Source organism: Octodon degus, unplaced genomic scaffold (genome assembly GCF_000260255.1).
Source record: "Octodon degus isolate 3935 unplaced genomic scaffold, OctDeg1.0 scaffold00310, whole genome shotgun sequence".
Classification (NCBI taxonomy): domain Eukaryota; kingdom Metazoa; phylum Chordata; class Mammalia; order Rodentia; family Octodontidae; genus Octodon; species Octodon degus.
In genome coordinates, this window is record NW_004524886.1 from 1,082,220 (window position 1) to 1,100,442 (window position 18,223).

Below are 18,223 nucleotides of genomic sequence, written 5' to 3' on the forward strand. Positions count from 1 at the left end.
AAAAAAAAAAATCTTTTGATTTTCCTCAAATTAGAAAAACTGACATTACAAACTGTTGGTTTGTAGATTTTACTGTATAATTGATACTGCAATGAATTTGACTTTAATGAAAGCAAAACTCATAATATCACCTGTCTTTTATTCAGGTAGAAGAGCTTGTGTGAGTCCTGTTCACCAGTACACAGTGCTGTGTTGGGTCAGAAGCTCAGAACAGAGTCTGCATCCACAGAACTCATTTGTTGTGTGCCCCAAATGGGAGGTCCCTGTCTTCCCAGTGAGAGTGTATTAAAACTGGCACTAACAGTTTGAAGGAAGTGGTAAACTTCCTACCTGAGCCGTTCCTCTTTGTGGTTCCTGGCATGGTTTAGCTCTGCAGGCCTGAGGAGTCCCTGAGACTTTGAGGGAAATAGGGGATGGAAGGTGCTGGCTGGTTGGCTGATAGTTGGTATCTCTTCAGTAGCTAACCCAATCGGGTTGCTTTCACTCGATTGATGTGGAACCAGTGTGTGTTTCACCTTTACTTGGGAGGCCAGTCTGTCCTCCTGACTCCTTGGGGAATACCCTTCACTGATGGAGAGATGTAAATGAAGGTGGTGCCAGAATAGAGGCCACTCAGAGTACAAGTCTATTGTCCTATGGGCCTCACCAAGAGCACATTCTTTCTGAAAGACCTTTCTTATGGAAGGTAGAGCCTATATATACTTAGGCAAGAAAAAGAAACAGCCTGACCTGCTCTTGCCCTGCTGAACATCTTCCTTTCTGGGACTCTTTGGGAAGTGTTGTCACTGCTTACTAATCACAGGGTAATTCAGAGGAACCTGAAAAGCTAGTTTGGTTCATGATGGGGTGGGTTGGGGTGGAAGAAAAGTGGAAGTACCTGGCTAGACTAGGCATTAAGCATTTGAGACCCTGCCCTGAGCCCTTGGCAGTGACTCGTGGCCCTGTGATTCTACCACTGCAGAACTCCTCTGGGATTTAGGCCTGTTAAGAGAAACAGTGGATACTGACGGGTCTCTATAGGGACACTGAGACCTGTCAAGGCAAGAAGTACTGACCACCTTTTGCCTGTGTAGTACAGTCCTAGGTGCCTGTGGGATATCTTAAACATGAGACTTCTGGCTTACCCCACCAAAGTAATGACCCTTTAGGCGTTCTATGATCCCTGTCCATGGGGGCTTAGATGTGACCCCATGGTCATCACAGCCTCCCTGTTTGGGGGTGCTGCAAAGCCACCAGGCCCAGCACTCGGGTCTGGATCCCCTTGCTGTACCATGTCAGGTACTAGAGTTTGGCAGCGGACACATACAGGTTGTGAGCAGTGCTTTGTTTGTGCCACCACACGTGGGCAAAAACAGATTATAGATCTGCACTCCTGGATGTGGTTATCTGGAATGTTCTTTTTCTACCATTGTGGGGGCTGGGAGAGCATGGTTACTTTTCCCCCCCTTGGTACAGCATATTTGTGTCAGCTTTCATTAATACAGTGTGTATTGCAAGGCCCAGTGTTGGCCGGCACCCCACATATGGTCCTAGTTTCTGCTCTTACTTGGATCCTGAGGATGAACACCGCTGCATATGTTTCTGCCTCTTGCTTCTGGGTTTTGGAGTAAAACATGAGAGGACCCCTCTGTGGGACTGTGCATCCAGCTCATTCTTGGGTTTTTATATGTAGCTTACCTAATTCCCGTGTTGCTAGAACCCATGACAGAAACAGGCAGGTGGTACATTTCTTGCTCTGAGGGCTCTGCCCTCCTACTCCAGTCTGAAAGGAGTGTGGCAGCTGCTTCCTGTCTGTTACTCAGGATTCCCTTCTCATTCAGTCAGTCCCACATAGAAAAGGTGAATGTGGGAAGCCTTGTGATGTTACTCTTATTGTCCACCTAACTTGTAAGATTAAAGATAAGCATTTTCTTAGAATTTCAGAAGCACTGCCTGAGAGCTTTCATCTTCCAGGGCTGCCTTGGCAGCAGGCCTCAGCCCTTAGCCATGTGTTCTCATCTAGAACATGTAAGAATGGTCTGTAATTTTCCAGGTACTCCTTTGGGGGTTTCTGTTAGTTTGATGTTGACTTCCAGGTTGCTTGTTTTCCTTTTTTATCCATTATTTTTTTCTTCATTCTGCTAAGACCTTAATTTTGAGCTTTTCTTATTTTTTTTTAACTTTTTTAGGGAAGGGTTTACAGGGTGCTAAGGGTCTCACTACCAGAATGGATTTGTAGTGATCTGCCTGTTTACAGCCTCCAAGAGCTAGGATTACAGGTGCACGGCACCACGCCCAATCTGTCTCCTGTCTCAGTGTGCCCCAGGGCCAGAGCTGCTCAGCAGGCCTGGGGATTGAACCCCTGGTCCCTGCACCAGGGGCTTTAATCCGCTGAGCTATTTGGCCAGCCCTTGAGCTTTTCATTTTGACTCTTGGTAGAATTAGTTTTTGTTCTTGCTCCTTTTTTTTTTTTTTTTTTCAGAACCTTTTTTTTTTTTTTTTTTTTTTTTGGCGGAGCTGGGGATTGAACTCAGGCCCTTGCCCTTGCCAGGGAAGCGCTTATTCTACTGAGCCATCTCCCCAGCCCCTTTGTTCCTTTTGTTCTAGTATCCTGTTCTTGTTTGGTGAGCAAAGTGTCTTTTAACCAATCTGTGTTGGTGTTGAATGTGGGTTTTCTGCTTTTACTTTTCTTTGGAGGTGGGGGATTGAACCTGGGGCCTTAGGTATAAATAGGCAAATATTGTACCATCTAAGCTACATCCCCATCTTTGGTTTTTTTCCTTTTTAAGTTGTTTGTCTCCTGTCTTGCATTGCTTCCCTCTGAATTCCTTTTTTGCTCATCGGCAACTTTTTCATTTGTGTAATTGGTAGATTCTCACTATGCAGCTCAGACTTGTGGTGATCCTCCTGTTTTCAGCCTCCTCAGCACTGGAATTACAGGCATATGCCTCCATGGCCAGACTCTGTCACTAGCTCAGTGCAAACCAGGGGCGGGGCTGGTGCAGCATGCAGGACTAAGAGTCTAACCCTGGTCCTTGCACTTGCCAAAGCAGGTGCTTAGTCTGCTGAGCTATCTCACTGCCTGACTTTTTTATTTTTAAATGGGGTGCTGGAGATTGAACCCAGGGCCTTATGCATACAAGGCAAAGAGGTCTACCACTGAGCCACATCCAAGCCCTCAATGACAATATAGGTCTGGTTGGAGCTTTCAGATGCTGAGGAATTGCTGGTCCCTTGCACAGAGGCCATAGGTTGCTCCTGTGTGCATCTGCAAGGTGTCCTAGGAATTTATGTGCCCATTCACATCTCCTTAGTGCAGCTAGATCCCATCCACAGCCCATGTCTTGGGAGTTCCACTTTTGTACTTGTTCAGCCATTAGTCACCTTGGGCTCCCTTCCTCAGATTCTGCCCCAAAGCCCACTGAAAACCTCGTAGGAGGGAGGCTTGCACCAGAGGTAAAGGGGGGAGGCCTTTGTGACCCCTAAATTATTTTATTCCTCCTCAGTTGGAAAGAATAAAGGCTGAGTCTTGTGTGTAGTCCCAAGCATCTCCTCTCCTTTGTCCCTGTCCTGACAGTTTTTCCCTAAAGGCAGTGCTCTCAGTGCACTGAGAAGTAGTGGTAGTTTGCTCTGTGTCATCCTTTGCATCTGAGGACCTGGCTGTTGCCAGAAAAGTGACCTGATAGCAAAGTCTGCTTAATTTCAGACATGTAACTTTTTTTTTTTTTGGGGGGGGGTATAGTGTCTCACCATGTAGCCCAGGCTGGCCTCAAACTCACAGCGATCTTCCTGCCTCACTGGAATTACAGGCATGCCCCACCATGCTGGCAGAGTATAACTTTTTCATTATGTGATACTGTGCAAGACCATGTCCTGAGGGCACTTGATAAAGCATGTTTTCCAGCCAGTGGCTGGGGGAGTGATAAGGTTAAGCACCCCAAACATGATCCCAGGCATAATGCCATCTGGAGATGCCAGATACTGAAACCTATGTATAACAGGAGTAAGGTCTCCTAAAAGAAGGCAGCCTTGGTGTGTACACATGGTCACAAGAGGAGCACAGGCAATGCAGAGCTGCACAAGGATGGTCATGCAGGAATAAATGGCACAGTGCTGTGGTCTGTGTATCCCCAAGATTCGGACAAGTCAGTGGGAAATTGCATCTCAGTGCAGAATGTTGGGACAGGTGTTCAGGTCACAGGGCTCCTCACAAATGCTTGGGGCCCCAGTGTAAGGAGCTTTGGCAGTAGAATTACTCTCCTGTTGTTCCATCACAAGAGGATATTGTAGTTCTCCCTTCCAGAGGACAGTTAGCCCTTGATCCTAGACTTGTAGCCTGCATGACTGTGGCAGTAAACACCTGTTCTTGATGAGCCACCCAGCCTGTGATCTTTAAGTATAAAGGGACAAGACAGCCATCCTGCCCTATATGTGCTTGTTCACCTTGCTGTGGGCTATATGAACACAGATGTATCTTTTTGTTGTTTTTGTTTTTTGGTGGTACCAGGGATTGAACTTAGGACCTTGTGCTTGCCAGGCAAGCACTTACTCTACTGAGCTATCTCCTCAGCCATCTCTTTGTTTTTGAAAACTGTGTAATGGCCCTTGCTTGTTAAGATGCCACTGGTATCTAACTTTCCAGCAGCCAACATTTGAGAAAGCGCTAAATTTCTGGACTAGAAAACAACTAAGGGCCCAAAGTATTTACAGTGGTGAGCCTGGGAAGCCCTGTGTTCCCCTAGAGGCCTTCAGGTCTTAGGCAAGGCTCCCATGGTTTGTTCCTGCTGGCCTTATTGGCGCCACCAGCTTTCTGTTTTGCTAATGGACCCTATTGTCACAGCATGCATCAGACACAGTATGTGTCCTTGCAAGAACCTGTCCTCATATATGCATGTCCTCAAAGTATGCTGCTGGGATTCACCATGGGTGCCTTGTAGGGTCCTAGCTATCTGGACCACTTCGTGGGTGGTGTCACGTGACTGCCCCATCAGGTGACACCACTGTGCTTCCTGGGCCTGTCCTGTGGTATGCTGCCACCAAGCTCCTTGGCAAGTTGGGAATGTGGCCCATGGTCCTGAGACTGCAGTGTGACCTGTCCTCTGGTGGCAGTAAAGGCAAGAAGGTCCTAGCCCCGCTATAGTTGCTGTTTGTCATCATATGCTGGTGTAACGGAAGAACACGTGGCTGGGTGGTTCTTTATCCACCAAAAGCTGTGCTTGGCTGTAGAGATGTCAAGTACCTCAGAAAGCAGGGTTTTGAGACCATAGCTTGCCTGCTCTTTGAATATGGCTGTGGAGCTGTCCTGAAGCTTGCTGGCATCAGGGTGAATGGACTTTGACAGGAAGAACCAGCTGCATACTTTGGCTGCAGGAGCTTAAGTGTCCAGGTGGGCACGTGGCTTCCGTTACCTGGGAACAAGAGTTATAGTATATCCCTGGATGGATTGCCCCTGACCTGCCACGCGGCTTGTGCTGGCAGCCTGAGAACAGGCCCAGGACACCTTGCTTCCCCCCAGGTCTCTGGCCAGTTTCTGTTCCACGCATCCACAAGCATGGGGAATATCTTCGCAAACCTCTTCAAGGGCCTCTTTGGCAAAAAAGAAATGCGCATTCTCATGGTGGGCTTGGATGCTGCCGGAAAGACAACAATTCTTTATAAACTGAAGCTTGGTGAAATTGTGACCACCATTCCTACCATAGGTGAGAAGCCAGGCTGGGAGGGGGCCCGGGCCTGGGCCTGTGGTGGCTCCTGGGTGCAGAGGGCCCTCAGCTGCAATATTGTTCCTAGGTTTCAATGTGGAAACGGTTGAATACAAGAACATCAGCTTCACCGTGTGGGATGTGGGTGGTCAGGACAAGATTCGACCACTGTGGCGCCACTATTTCCAGAACACCCAAGGTGAGCAGCCAGTCCTCATCCTAGTTTCCTCCCATCTGTGTCCTTGAGATCTAGTCTCTCTTGGGGGTGGGTCTGTTGCTCAAGGGTATAGTGGGTGGGCTGTTTTCAGGACTTGCGGTAGTCCTGGCTGTGTTGCAGGCTTGATCTTTGTGGTGGACAGCAATGACAGAGAGCGTGTGAATGAGGCCCGTGAAGAGCTCATGAGGATGCTGGCTGAGGACGAGCTCAGGGACGCTGTCCTCCTCGTGTTTGCCAACAAGCAGGTAGGTGGCAGCAGGCTTATACCTGGGCATCCCCTGCTGGGGAGGGAGGAAAAGCCTGGAGACAGGTCAAGGTGGCCTTGCTGCTGACCCATCCTTCTCCCCAGGACCTCCCCAACGCCATGAATGCAGCTGAAATCACAGACAAGCTGGGGCTGCACTCTCTACGCCACAGGAACTGGTACATTCAGGCCACCTGTGCCACCAGTGGGGACGGGCTCTATGAAGGATTGGACTGGCTCTCCAATCAGCTCCGGAACCAGAAGTGAACCAGAATCCCCCTTCCCCTCACTTTCTCCTTCTCTGCCCTCCGCTTTCCTCTCATGTGGCAAACGTTGCGACTCTGTGGTCCTGAGTGCCAGAAGCTGTCTCCATGGGTTGGTCACAGTGTGCACACATCGTGCTGTACATGTGCAGACGCCTGCAGCCAGGTTTTTATTTAATGTAAATAGTTTCTGTTTCCACTGAGGCAGTTTCTGGTACTCCTATGCAATATTACTCAGCTTTTTTATTGTAAAGAAAATCAACTCACTGTTAGTACTGAGAAGGGATTTGGGTGCATGGGCACCTGGCCTCCAGGAGCCACTGAACTGTAGATTGGTGTCAGGATCCATTTGGTGGTTGGTGTATAACCCAAACTCAGTGCATTTTTAAAAATAATTAAAAATTACAAGGTGAGGAGAACACTTGAACACACAGAAGGGAGACTATTCCTAGTGCGGTTCAGCCTGATCATCAGATCAGCTGTTCCTCTGGGAACTCCAGAGATGTGACGAACAAATGCCATCCACTGCATGGTCACAGTTGAGACCCTGTGGCCCGCCTGTCTTTGGGTCACCTGCATTCCATAGCATTGTGCTTGTACTCATGCTCACATGGTCACCTTGGGGTAGCGGGGAAGGTTAAGAGGGGTACAGGGCCCACCCTCCCCCTCGGTCAGTGTGCAGCTGGAGTGGCAGCCTATTCCTAGTGCCCGCTCGGGACTTACGTTGGTCAGTCTGGGTCTCACCAGCAGGAGCGCGTGCAAACTGGGTCGGTTGGTCCACTCTAGACCACAGTCCCGGAGCACCCCCACCTCCATGTGTGAAGTAGCTTCCTCCCTCAGCCTGCAAGGGTCCGATTTGCCATCAGAAAAGATGACCTCTACTTTTTTCTTTTGTATTTTGATAAACACTGAAGAAGCTGGAGCTGTTAAATTTACCTTGGGAAACTTCAGAACTGGTTTATTTGGTGTTGTGGAACCTCTTACTGCTTTCAATACACGATTAGTAATCAACTGTTTTGTATACTTGTTTTCAGTTTTCATTTCGACAAGCACTGTAATTATAGCTATTAGAATAAAGTCTCTTAACTATTTCATAGGCTCTCCAGTATTTGTCACCCAGTCACCAGGTTGCCACCTGGAAAGTGAACAAAGTTGGACAAACTGCAAGTGGCCTCAGCTCTGAACACTTCTGCTTCCTAGGTCACACACTAGGTGTATGAGGGGAGTGAGTTAAGAGGGTCTCCTTTTTTTTTTTGAAACGGGCTCACTTATGTAGTTGAGTCTGTCCTTGAGCTCATTTTTTAGCCAAGGCTGGTCTCATACTCACAATCCTGCCTCAGCCTCCTGTGCACCACACCTGGCCCTCTACTTGTCTGTCCTGTGCAGGGACAGGGTACTTGCACCAGCAGAGTTATGGGCCTCCTCCTGTCCCTTGGTGGCAGTGACTACCATGTTCCAAGTGTGCCCTCCTATAAACAGGGTCTCAAAGAGGTGCTGGCCCAGGCCACTGCCTGAGAGATAGTCATCTGCTGAGGCAGGCTAAGGTCAGTGTAGAAGTCAAGGTAAGCCTAGCGTTCTACAGATACCTACAGAGTATGCCCTGGGCCACCCTTAACACTTCAGTTTCTTTTAGAATTGGGAGCAAAATAATAGGCACATCAAGCTTACTTTGATGTGTATGTTACTAAGGCACTGGGCTGGCACAGGCAAGCAGAGGCACCCCCAAGGCATCAGGTATGCACCTGCTTCTCAGATCTGCCAGACCTCACCCATCTGCCTATAAAGGCATTTCAGGTTGACAGAACTCATCATCAGGGTCCACTGGGCCCTGGACCATCAAGCCCCAAACACTGATCCTGCCTGGCCATACACAGGGAAGACTTGGGATCCTAGTACGTGTAAAATCACCATGGCCCAAGCAAAACCACATTGCAAACATGGAGGCCCCCATGAGGCAAGCTGGAAGATGGGCCATTCTACTGGACCTCTCTCCTGGTTGAGTACTTCACATCCCCACACTGACCTCCCAATGTACAATACATTCTTTTAAAATAAATTTATTTAAGTATAAAATGAGTTGATAGGGAAAGAAAAGTAACTGATCATAGTTAAAGACTCAGGAGACCCAGACCATTGCAGCCATGGACAAGACAGAACCTCCTGGTTAGCTCTGCATGCGCCTCATGGCAGGGCAAGGCCCAAGACCTGGAGGAGTCTCCACCAAGTGACTTCACCTCCATCTGAGCCTGCCAGTTGGCTCCCAAGACCTAGCAGGTGCCTGCTCACCCAGACAAGAGATCCCCTAGGCAGACCCAGCCGGTGATAAGGAAGGTAGGTGCAGTCACAATCCACAGGTCTAGGCTTCACTGTGCAGCAGTGCACCAGATTCTAGCTTGAGGCTGCAGGGGCTGTGCTGTCACAGCTAAGCTGCAGCCTCAGGTATCACAGCTTCTGTTCTGCTGTCTGTGGGATGGGCTCCTTCCACTGTCCCCAGTGTGTCCCCGCTTCCGCCTCTTTCTGCAAGAGGAGGGGGAGTCAGAATCATGCTGCCAGCAACGGCCAGGCCTGGTCAAGGATGGCCAGACATTTAGAGGAAGGTGCTGGGCAGGCAAACACCTCACCCTGCTCCAGGAGCTCCAGGCCCTTCCTCAGGCCTAACAATCCTGGACACCCTAGAGCCTCCACTCAGGACTGCTAGGCCACACCTCCAGCCTCAAGAGCACCCTCTTCCTAAGTCCCCCAAAGGCTGGCCCGGCCTACCGATCTGGAGATGGAGATAAAGCATTAGCCTCCTTCCGGTGCTCTTTGTCTTTCTTCTTCTTCTGTTTCTTGTGTTTCTTCTTTTTCTTCTTTTCCTTCTTGCTTTTCTTACTGCTCTCTGTACTGCAAAGGGGAGGGATAGAAAGGGCCTCATCCCAACCCTAAGGATGAGAGAGAGCTAATGGCAGTCAAAGCAGCCTTGCTGTGCAACATGGAAGCCAGCATTTATGTGCAACTGTACAGCTTATTTACTCAGTAAACAACATTGGGAACTCATCCAGTACCTTTCCAAGGACTACACACTCCCATGTGATAGAAGATGCTATGATCAACTATGGAACACAAGTAGAGGCAGAGAGCTCCATTGGGCTGTGCCAATTTGGAGGTCTCACAGCCCCTTGCTATTCCGCCTGTCAGTAAGCTGGCTAGATCCTGACTCCTGCGTATAAACCACCACATTGCCCCCTGCACCAGGGAGCTAATGAGATCTGCCAAGGCCCAGACTCCCAGCCTCACAATGGGTGGGCAGCTTAAGGCTTGCAACAGTGAAGCTCCCAGAGCTGTGGCTTGCCTGAACAAGCCAAAAAGCAAGCCCCACTGACCCTGGCTGCCTCCCTAGCCCCAGCAGTGAGCCACCTCCAAGCACCGTTCCCGGCGTCAAGTAGCAAGTCAAGGCCAGCTTCCATTTAAGGAGGACCTTACCCCGACTCAGCCTGGTCTTCTGCGCGTGGCTTCTTCTTTGCCGTGGCTACGTCGGCCCCTGGCCCACCCCTGTCCACGCGATGGTGCTGACAAAGGAAAGAGCTGTGAGGGCGGAGGTCGGGCGGTGGCCTCCAAAGTCTCCCAGGTCTCCCAGACCCCACCCCGGGACCTGACACGGGCCCAGCGGCGATTACCGTGAACACTGACAGCCCCAACTTGGCGGCCTCCTTGTCTTCCCGGGACAGCGCCATGCGGCCCGCGGACCCACTGCGGGGACAGGTTGGTGAGGGCCAGCCCTCCCGCTCCCCACCTCCCCAACTCGCCGTACCTGGCGCTGCCCAGCCCCAGCAGCCGGTCCACGCCCTTCTCGGGGTCTCCGCCCTCCCGCTTGCAGATCTCCACGAAGTCCTACAACGAGGGGTACAGCTGGCTCGCAGAGAGCAGAAATGTGCCGCCCCGCCCGCATCCCCGGGGCCGTCCGACCTACCTCCTTGCTCAGGCCGGTGGGCTGCCTCCTCACGTTCTTGTAGCCGCTGCCGGGGCGGGAGGGAGCGTCAGGACCTGGCCACCGCCGCGCCCAGCTCCCGCACCCTGCACCCCGTGCCAGCCGCCCGGCGCCCGGCGCCACTCACAGTGCGGCCAGCAGCGCCTCGCGCTCCGCCTCTCGCACAGCCGCCAACTCCTCCTCACGGCTTGGGCCCGCGCACGGCGCGCGGCCTTTGGCGTACCAGGTGAGGTCGCGGCCCTTCTGCCAGCGGCCCACAGGCGCCATCAGCGAGTTGCCCAAGTAGTTCTCTCTCTGCTTGTCAGTCTTCACGTCCTCCCAGTTGAACTGGTCCTGTCCACCTCGGACACCGCCGCGGCTGGAGCCGAACATGGCTCCGGGTCGGCCAGGGAGCCAGCGGCAACCAGGACTGCCCCACCCCGCCTCGGCTGGCGGCGAGCTCTATGACGTCACGCCCGCGGCCGGGCGCGCCTGCGCAGTGCGGCGCCCAGCCGGCGGACGGGGCCTCCCGGCGCTTCCTGTGCAGCGGGAGGCGTACGCCTGAGCTCCAGCGCCCCAGCCTTCCCGCGGACCGTTCAGCTGCCGTGGTCCCTCGCGCTTCCGCGTCACACGCACCCAACTCTTGAGCGCCCGTGCTTTGCATTTCTTCCGCTAGCCGAAGCGCCCCGGTTCTCGTACGCCTGCGCAGTACATTACCTACCCAGGGGACTACAGACGCTAGATCCTGACCCGCTAGACCCTGCACTGCGCCCCCTCAGCCTCCACCCCGTGCGCCGCTCCCGCCCCATCCCATCTGGTTGAGCTGGTAGAACGTAACCGACAGGCAAAGGCGGACAGGGTGCTGTTCGATGCCACTTCCACAGCGCCCCTTACAGTTGTGCGGTGTACACTGCCCCGGGAGCTGAGGTGACTCACAGCAAGCAACAGTGGCTGGTCACCGTGGGCGATCAAGGACGAGCGCGCTGTATCGCCAGGGAAGCAGGCAATGCCAAAGGGCCCGCGCCAGTCCTGCCATGCTGCGTTCTGCAACATTTGCATTGAACTATATCCGCCACTCAATTAATTGTACAGGATGGGCTCAAAGTCAAGATCCTCCTGCCTCAGCCTCCCAAAGTGATGACAGATGTGCGCCACTGGACTCTGCCTTCCTTTCAGTTTGCTGGAGAACAAAATACAGCTTGGGCTATCGGGTAGTGCAATGATGGACAGGCGCCCCTGGCATCAAGTAGATAAAATCACAGGAGAAACACAGGTTAGCCAGTGCCTAGAGAAGCAGAGCCTACATAAGATGAGGGTAGCAAAGCCTCACTGTGGAGGCCCTGCATCTTTTCCAGGAGTAATAAACATATTGATCAGTGTGCTCTGCAGAGCTGGTGACAGCCAGCCAGTGGAGCCAGCACTGGGACTGTGCTTTACTGATAAAGAACACACTTATGTTTTGTCCTCACAGGCCACAGAAATAGCTCCTTGAAGGCAAGCCTGATGCGATCAAGGCTTTTGAAACCAGACTCCGTCCCCACGATTAGGATCCAGAGGAAAACAAGCTAGTGCATTACGGGCCTGCATGGTTTATGTGTTATCCAACAACGTATTTGCATAAATGGCGGCCCACACAATACCAGGCCAAGGATGAGTATACCAGGCAGCGACAGTCCCCAATCCCACATGGACTGCGTCCCTGAAATTCAAGGTTGAGACCACCCCTACTCTGTGATGCCATGAGGAAATGGGGCTCTGGAAGGGCAAGAGGTTAGGGTGCAACCTCAAGGTTAGCGGCCTCAAGTAAGAGGACCCTGAAGTTCTCCTGCCCTGTGTGCCAACCAAGAGCACAAGGAAATGCTGCCTGGCTCTGAGTCCTGGGCACTAACAAAAGCTGCCCAAACTGGAAAGAAACGGCCCTACCCTAAGCCAAACTCCTCTCACCTTCATATAAACTGCACCTTGGTCCTGGCTGTGGCACCCTGCTTGCTCTGCTGTGAGGCTCACTGCAGCCTTGGGTGGTCAGTCCCCTGGAAATGCTTGGGCTGATCACTGGCAGATAGCGCTGCTATTTAGGGAACCTAACCAACCCTATCTTGGGAAAATGTGAGCCACTGCCTCACATGAACTGCTCTGCCACTGCTTTGGGACAATGCCAGCTGCAGGAAAGATCACATCCAGAGTGGTGAGAAGTTGCTGCTTATGAATCACCTAGGCTGTGGTACCTTATTATTTTCCTACAGTAGTGGGATCAAACTCAGGTGTGGTCCACCACTGAGCTATCCCTAGCATTTTGGAAATGGTCTTGCTAAGTTACACAGGTTGGCTGTGAATTTGGGTGCCTTGTGCCCACAGGGCAGCTTTTAAGAAAAGGGATTATGAAGAGAGGAGTGGGGGTACCAACTGCAGGCCGCAGCCTGAGCGGTCTCTGCACCCAAGAACATCTGGCTTGTGTCTCCCACTGGGTCAGGTCAGCAGCACTGTAACCCTGGCTGCTCCTGAGACTGGGAGTGTAGAGCTGTGGCTGCTGGGGCTCTCTGCCGGCTATGCATGTGCACCACAAACTTGCAGCCATCCTCACAACCCACAAGTTTGATCTAAATTGATTCCAAACCCTCTGGTCTGCTCAGAACCCCAGAGGCCTGTCTGGTTCTGAGCTGGGGTTTCTGAGATAAGGACCTATACCCTGGAGCACATATGCAAAGGAAGACACTGACATGAGCTGGTGACGGCAGGAATATATCATTTACAGGAGATCTCCTTCTGTCTACACAACGTCCCTAAAGCAACTTCAAGCCACAGTTACTTCTTGGTCCTGGCCCAAAACTGTCTGTATCGCTCGGCATCAAAGTCATCAGTGAGCTCTGGCTCCTCCTCTTTCTTGTGATGGAGCTGGGCCTCTCGTTTCCGGAGCCTGGCCCGGCGCTCCTCAGGGGACAGGGTGTCCAGGTCCAGGGGCATCTGTAAGCAGAGGCCAACGCATGAAACGGCAGAACTACCAAGATGACTTCCTGGGCCTTGCCCTCGTCTGATAGCTTCCATTCTATGCTCCTTTAACTTTTATTTATTTATTTATTTTTTAAAGATCCTGTTGGTCTTTCTCTCCCTTCAAAAGGGTACCTGTACTAAGAGAAAGTTTTTCTAGTTTTTCCCTCCAGAGTTAGCTTTTAAAAACAGTAATCCTACTTCCTGATTTTGGCACTTGGGAGGAGTTACAGGTGGAAACCCTGCTCTCCTCCAACAAGTTGCTCCCCTCTGCCTATGTGCAGCCTATCTGGAGCCCAAGTCTTGTGGCTGTGGGCCCTGCCATCATGACTCAGCCTCCCCCAGGCCACAAGGGAGCCCCAGCAAGGAACACTTACTGCCAACATGCGCCTTGGCTCCCGGTAGCGGATGTGAATGGTGGAGCCGTCCTGCTTGACAAGAAGCACTGGGTAGAGGCGTGTATAGGCCTGGCGGTGCAGGCGAGTGAGTGCAGCCCTGCTGCTGTCTGCCCAGCTTTTGGAAGTGTGCAGGCATCGGGGTCTGGATGCAACTGCCTTCGCAATGCTCTGCGGTAGCAAGCTATGGCAACAGACACCAGTCGGTGGAGGGCACTAAGACAGAGCACACAGCTCCTGGCAAAGCAGGCCCCACAACCAGAAGAGGTCAAGAGCACAACTCCTCCAGCAGTGAGGACAGCCCTGTCTTGGTGAGAGAGAGTTCTCTGGGGTAAGCCTGGCAATGTCCTGCAGGGCTGGGAGTCCACTTACCTACGTAGGCTGCCCACAGCTGCCATTCTCTTTTCGGGCCTGATCTGTCCCTGTGTGACCTGCTAGGCAAGGAGAGATCTTTTTTCTTTTCCAAAAAAATTTCCGCTTTAATTCATCCTCATAAAACCCTGGCCAAAACAAGTCTCAGACTTAAATATATCAAGTATTACTCTGGCACACACAGAGCAGTCCCTTACCTGGGAATACCAAAACCCACAAGTCCTCAAATACAGTAGTGTAGTACAGTATCTGCATAGAATCTGTGCTCATATTCTCATACACCTGAAACTCGGTGAAATGAGAATTATCGTGCTTGCTTAATAAAGGGTAAGCCAAAAGCTGCCTTTCCTATGCCAGTTCTCAAAGGATTCTGCGCGTTGGTATCTATCTGAGTTCTCCAAGGAACCCGACGGTAACTGGGGTGCGCGCATTTTGCCTCTGGGGGCCCGAGCTTGAGCAAGGAGGGGATCCACTGGGGTAGTTGTCTGTCTGCCCCACAAGCATGCACACGACACCCCGCCCCTGCACCTGACTCCTCCCGCGGGCCCCGCGCAGCCGCTCATCTCCCCCGACCTGTGCCCCAGCCGAACGCGACACAACCGGACATCTCAACTAGGTCCGGAGTAACAAACACCCGAATACTCACTGAGCAAGTTGCAAACCCAGCCCGCGCAGGGGCCGCGCCACGGGACCACGGCGCTGGGCGTCGCACGGCGCTGACGTCCTCAGGGGCGACGACGCAGAGCACTGACACAGAGGTAGAGACGGGCGGCGGGGCGTGGCTCGCGGGCCGCGGGGCGGGGTCGGCGGGAGGCGCGCTGTTCGCCTGCTGGAGCCGGGCGGAAGCCGGCCCCGTGAAGGCGGGGGGACGTTAGGTCCCGGGGCGGGCAGGCTACCTGAGGAGCGAGGCCGGCGCGTGGCAGAATGGAATCCTCGGAGGGCCCGCGGGGCGGCGACATAACCAAGGCGGTGCAAGAGGCCGAGTGGGCGGGCCCGGGGCGAGGCTGCGCGGCGCGGGGAGCTGCAGGCCGCGGCGGGCCGCGTCCGGGGAGGGGCGGAGCGGCCGGCCCAGGACGACGGACGCGGGCAGGGACGCGGCCGGCGCTGCTTGATGACGTGCGCGGAGGAGAAGGCCGGCGTGTCTCACCCCTGCGGCGCGGGCGGCACGCGCCAGGCCGATCTGCGAGGAGGCCCCGAGACCTAGGCGTCCAAAGAAGGCGTCCCGCGAGCCTCCGCCCGGAACTGGAAACGCGTCCCGGGGCCGCCTGCAGCAGCGGGCCAGGAACTGGCACAGCTTCGCGTCTTGTGGGGCGAGAAAACTTTAGGGCGTTGAGGCTGGCCCACGAGGAAGATGGCTCAGCCCAAAACTGGAGGCGCGCCAATAGCTCTGTTAAGGAAGCTGGTTTTTTTGTTTCGTTTTTGGCGGAACCGGGGATTGAACTCGGGTCCTTACATTTGCCAGACAAATGCCTATTCTACTGAGCCCCCTCCTCAGCTCTAAGGAAGCTGTTTTAAAACAAATACCCCCCTACAGAGGGTCCGAGCACAGCGGGGTATCCGCAGTCCTCTATGGCTCTGGCTGTGCTCAGAAGAGGAGCTTCTGGTCTTTTCACTGTCAGCTGTTAGTCACGTGATACTACCTGTGACACTCTCCTGTCATGTGATACTAACTTTGCAAAGATATAAATATAGGGGGTGGCGGCTCTCAGTTGGATTAATTTGTTCTTAGCCAAAGAAGCTCAAGTTTAGCCTTCCCCACCCTGGTTAAGATGCTGTAAATCCTTCACTTCTCCACGCTTAAGATGTTATCACTCCTTCAATCCTTCCCAACCTTTGTTTAGATGCTGTAACTCCTTCAGTCTCTCCCCACCTTTGTTAAAATGTTGTAAACATAATAGGAAAACTAATTACGAAGAATCCCATTGCCATGGAAATCAAGTAACTATTTAAGCCAAGAAGAAACTAAGACCACCACCAGACGGATATGATTACCCCCTCACCCCCACCCCCGAACTGGGGATTGAACTCAGGCCCTTGCGCTTGCCAGAGAAGCATTTACTCCTCTGAGCCATCTCCACAGCCCTTGGATATGCTTCTGATCTGTAAGGATTGGAGAAGCACATCCAGATGCCAGGACAGACATTTAAGATCTGTAATCCAGGCAGGGTCTGAAGGCTGGCTTTATTAATAAACTTTCCAACTTCTGGTCTGATGTGGAAATAATCTCCATTTCATAAATAAATGCCCTACTATTGTTTTGGGGTCGTTTGCCAGTCAGGCAGTGGGCCACCACCAGACCCAACTCTTCTTGTCTATCTTTTCCTCATTCCTGCTGCTGTTTTTCCCTGGGGTATACTGAGAAACTGATGGAGTCCTACATTGGATAACATAGGGAAATCTTTTTGTTTTTAAACTGTGTTTAAAAGTACAGGGTTGGGGGCCTGGCCCTAGCTCAGTTCTTTAAGTGGCTGCTTCCACAAAGCTTTCAGCCTCAGATTGCTGTAGTTGGATCCCCACAACTCCAGCCAGCCAAACCTGCCCTGAGGGCATTCAGACCAAAAAATAATCTGCTGAGCTATCTGGCAGGCCCTTAAAGTTTTAAACATTAGTGTTGGGGGAGATGGTGAGGGACTGGTCTGAGGTTTGATTACTGCCAGTGAATGGCTTGACTCTGGTTGGTGGAGGTTTTGAATCTTCAGGACCCTTGGAGGAACAGTCACAGCCTGGGTTAAATGTTAGCTCAGAAGGTGTTTCTAGCCCAGACAGCAAGCTTCAAAGTGGACCTTCCTTTCTCTGTCCCACTGATACAGAGGAATGAAACTCCCAAGCTGAAAGGCACCTGGGATGAGTTCATGTTTTCTAAAACCAAAGAATGAATTTTAGGAACAAACAGATCAAAAGCAGAATAGTTATTGGGGGAATTAAAGCTTCTGTGCATGAGAGAGACAGAAGGGAGACCTAGGGCCCGCAATATAGCTTAGCGGAAGAAGGGCTTGCTTAGCGTTCATCCCTGGTACCGCGCGCTGAGCTGGGGGGTGGGGGTGCGGGGTGGGCACACACGCCAGTAATGCCTTCCAGTGACTTTTACAGAGTAAAACCTCTGGTGAGGTGGGTTTAAGGTAGAGAACATGGGAACTCGATTAGGTTGGCATGAGGTGTGCCCGACCCGCGGGTTAGTCAATGAGGACCCTAGAGGGGGAGTGGGGATGAGAAGGGACAGGAGACACAAAGAATGGAGACAAGACAGGATTCTGATCAAGTCTCGTTTATTCAGGGGAGGTGCTGGGTATATATAGGGAGTGTGGGAATGAGGAAGTCTCAGCTCTAGGGGTCAGCAGGTATCTAGACAATGGGGAAGGTGCAACCCCTGGGGCAATGCACGTGATTCACGGGAAAAGGGCAAGGTGGGAAGGACCATAAACTTAGCTCCGCAGGGAACGGCTGACACTATTATAAAATGGATACCAGGTAATGGCTTCCCACAGAGGTGGGCCAAAAACAATGGTCAACAAATAAGGTTATAAGCACCACTGCTCAGGTAAAATTGATTAAGTCCAGGGCCAAATGGGGAAGAGAGTCACGTAGCCAGCGGGCACAAACAGAACAGGAATGTATACAGTAGCCAGCCAGTAGCAGTTGGATTAGTGACTCTTCCTGACCTCCCTCACGGCGATGATCAATCCTGGCAGCTTATCTTTAGGGAAGTCGGCATTTGTTCGGATCTTTGCTCTTTAGGTTTGGCCGCCAGCAGGAGCATCCAAAGTATCTGTCTTCCGGGCTGTCTCAGGGGCTGGCCCTGTCTGCCTCCATCTGTACCTCACTCGGCTGTCCGCAACATCCCGCTCTCCCCCTCGCATCCCCTGTGGCCCCACGCCTCCACGGGGCGCACTGAACCCAGGGCCGTGCAAGCCACAGAGGAGCCCCGACACGGACTGAGCACCTGGCCTCTCCTCTCCCGCCCTGCGGTGCCCGGTCAGCGCAGAGCCAGCGACCGGCACACTTCAGGCGCAGGCGCCCGGCGAGGGGCAGTGACGCACGGGGAAGCGCCGGCGCACACCGCAGCGCGACGGGAACGGCGCCTCGCGGCTGCGCAGAGGACAGCCGTGCGGGCGGCGCGGCGCGG

At 52.7% G+C, this 18,223-nt stretch overlaps 3 protein-coding genes across 6 annotated transcripts in view; 1 reads left to right on the top strand and 2 right to left on the bottom strand.

The window, feature by feature from the left end:
• Positions 1-7,414, top strand: part of Arf1 (ADP ribosylation factor 1) — a 16,805-nt gene extending 9,391 nt beyond the window's left edge. For both annotated transcript variants that reach the window (XM_004647506.2, XM_023707772.1), the window contains exons 2-5: positions 5,495-5,678; positions 5,767-5,877; positions 6,016-6,140; positions 6,245-7,414. In XM_004647506.2, coding sequence (XP_004647563.1) covers positions 5,531-5,678; positions 5,767-5,877; positions 6,016-6,140; positions 6,245-6,406 — 546 coding nt within the window. In that variant the 5' untranslated portion in view covers positions 5,495-5,530 and the 3' untranslated portion in view covers positions 6,407-7,414. The remainder of the gene's footprint in view (positions 1-5,494; positions 5,679-5,766; positions 5,878-6,015; positions 6,141-6,244) is intronic.
• Positions 7,415-8,449: 1,035 nt separating this feature from the next.
• On the bottom strand, positions 8,450-10,803 carry CUNH1orf35 (chromosome unknown C1orf35 homolog). Of its 2 annotated transcripts, none has more exons than XM_023707771.1 (7): positions 10,497-10,803; positions 10,352-10,397; positions 10,193-10,272; positions 10,059-10,131; positions 9,865-9,950; positions 9,163-9,285; positions 8,450-8,919 (listed from the first exon to the last, which is right to left on the bottom strand). In XM_023707771.1, exons 1-7 carry the CDS (start codon positions 10,739-10,741, stop codon positions 8,838-8,840), a joined length of 735 nt encoding a protein of 244 aa, XP_023563539.1. In that variant the 5' UTR covers positions 10,742-10,803; the 3' UTR covers positions 8,450-8,837. The 2 variants fall into 2 exon arrangements, with proteins under 2 accessions (XP_023563539.1, XP_004647586.1); XM_004647529.2 differs by having other exon boundaries at positions 8,450-8,967.
• Positions 10,804-13,030: 2,227 nt separating this feature from the next.
• Positions 13,031-15,146, bottom strand: Mrpl55 (mitochondrial ribosomal protein L55). Of its 2 annotated transcripts, none has more exons than XM_023707774.1 (4): positions 14,747-15,146; positions 14,101-14,162; positions 13,711-13,912; positions 13,031-13,309 (listed from the first exon to the last, which is right to left on the bottom strand). In XM_023707774.1, exons 2-4 carry the CDS (start codon positions 14,124-14,126, stop codon positions 13,151-13,153), a joined length of 387 nt encoding a protein of 128 aa, XP_023563542.1. In that variant the 5' UTR covers positions 14,127-14,162; positions 14,747-15,146; the 3' UTR covers positions 13,031-13,150. The 2 variants fall into 2 exon arrangements, with proteins under 2 accessions (XP_023563542.1, XP_023563541.1); XM_023707773.1 differs by having other exon boundaries at positions 13,034-13,309; positions 14,101-14,159.
• Between the last annotated feature and the right edge of the window lie 3,077 nt (positions 15,147-18,223).

Coding starts and splice junctions, on each gene's coding strand:
- CUNH1orf35 (XM_004647529.2), bottom strand. CDS start 10,741: ATGTTCGGCTCCAGCCGCGGCGGTGTCCGAGGTGGACAGGACCAGTTC. Junction 10,132..10,192: donor CTGGGGCTGGGCAGCGCCAG/GTACGGCGAGTT, acceptor CTGTCCCCGCAG/TGGGTCCGCGGGCCGCATGG. Junction 9,951..10,058: donor TGGGGCTGTCAGTGTTCACG/GTAATCGCCGCT, acceptor TTCCTTTGTCAG/CACCATCGCGTGGACAGGGG.
- Mrpl55 (XM_023707774.1), bottom strand. CDS start 14,126: ATGGCAGCTGTGGGCAGCCTACGTAG. Junction 13,913..14,100: donor GCTGTGGGCAGCCTACGTAG/GTAAGTGGACTC, acceptor CTGTTGCCATAG/CTTGCTACCGCAGAGCATTG. Junction 13,310..13,710: donor AGCCAAGGCGCATGTTGGCA/GTAAGTGTTCCT, acceptor CTCTGCTTACAG/ATGCCCCTGGACCTGGACAC.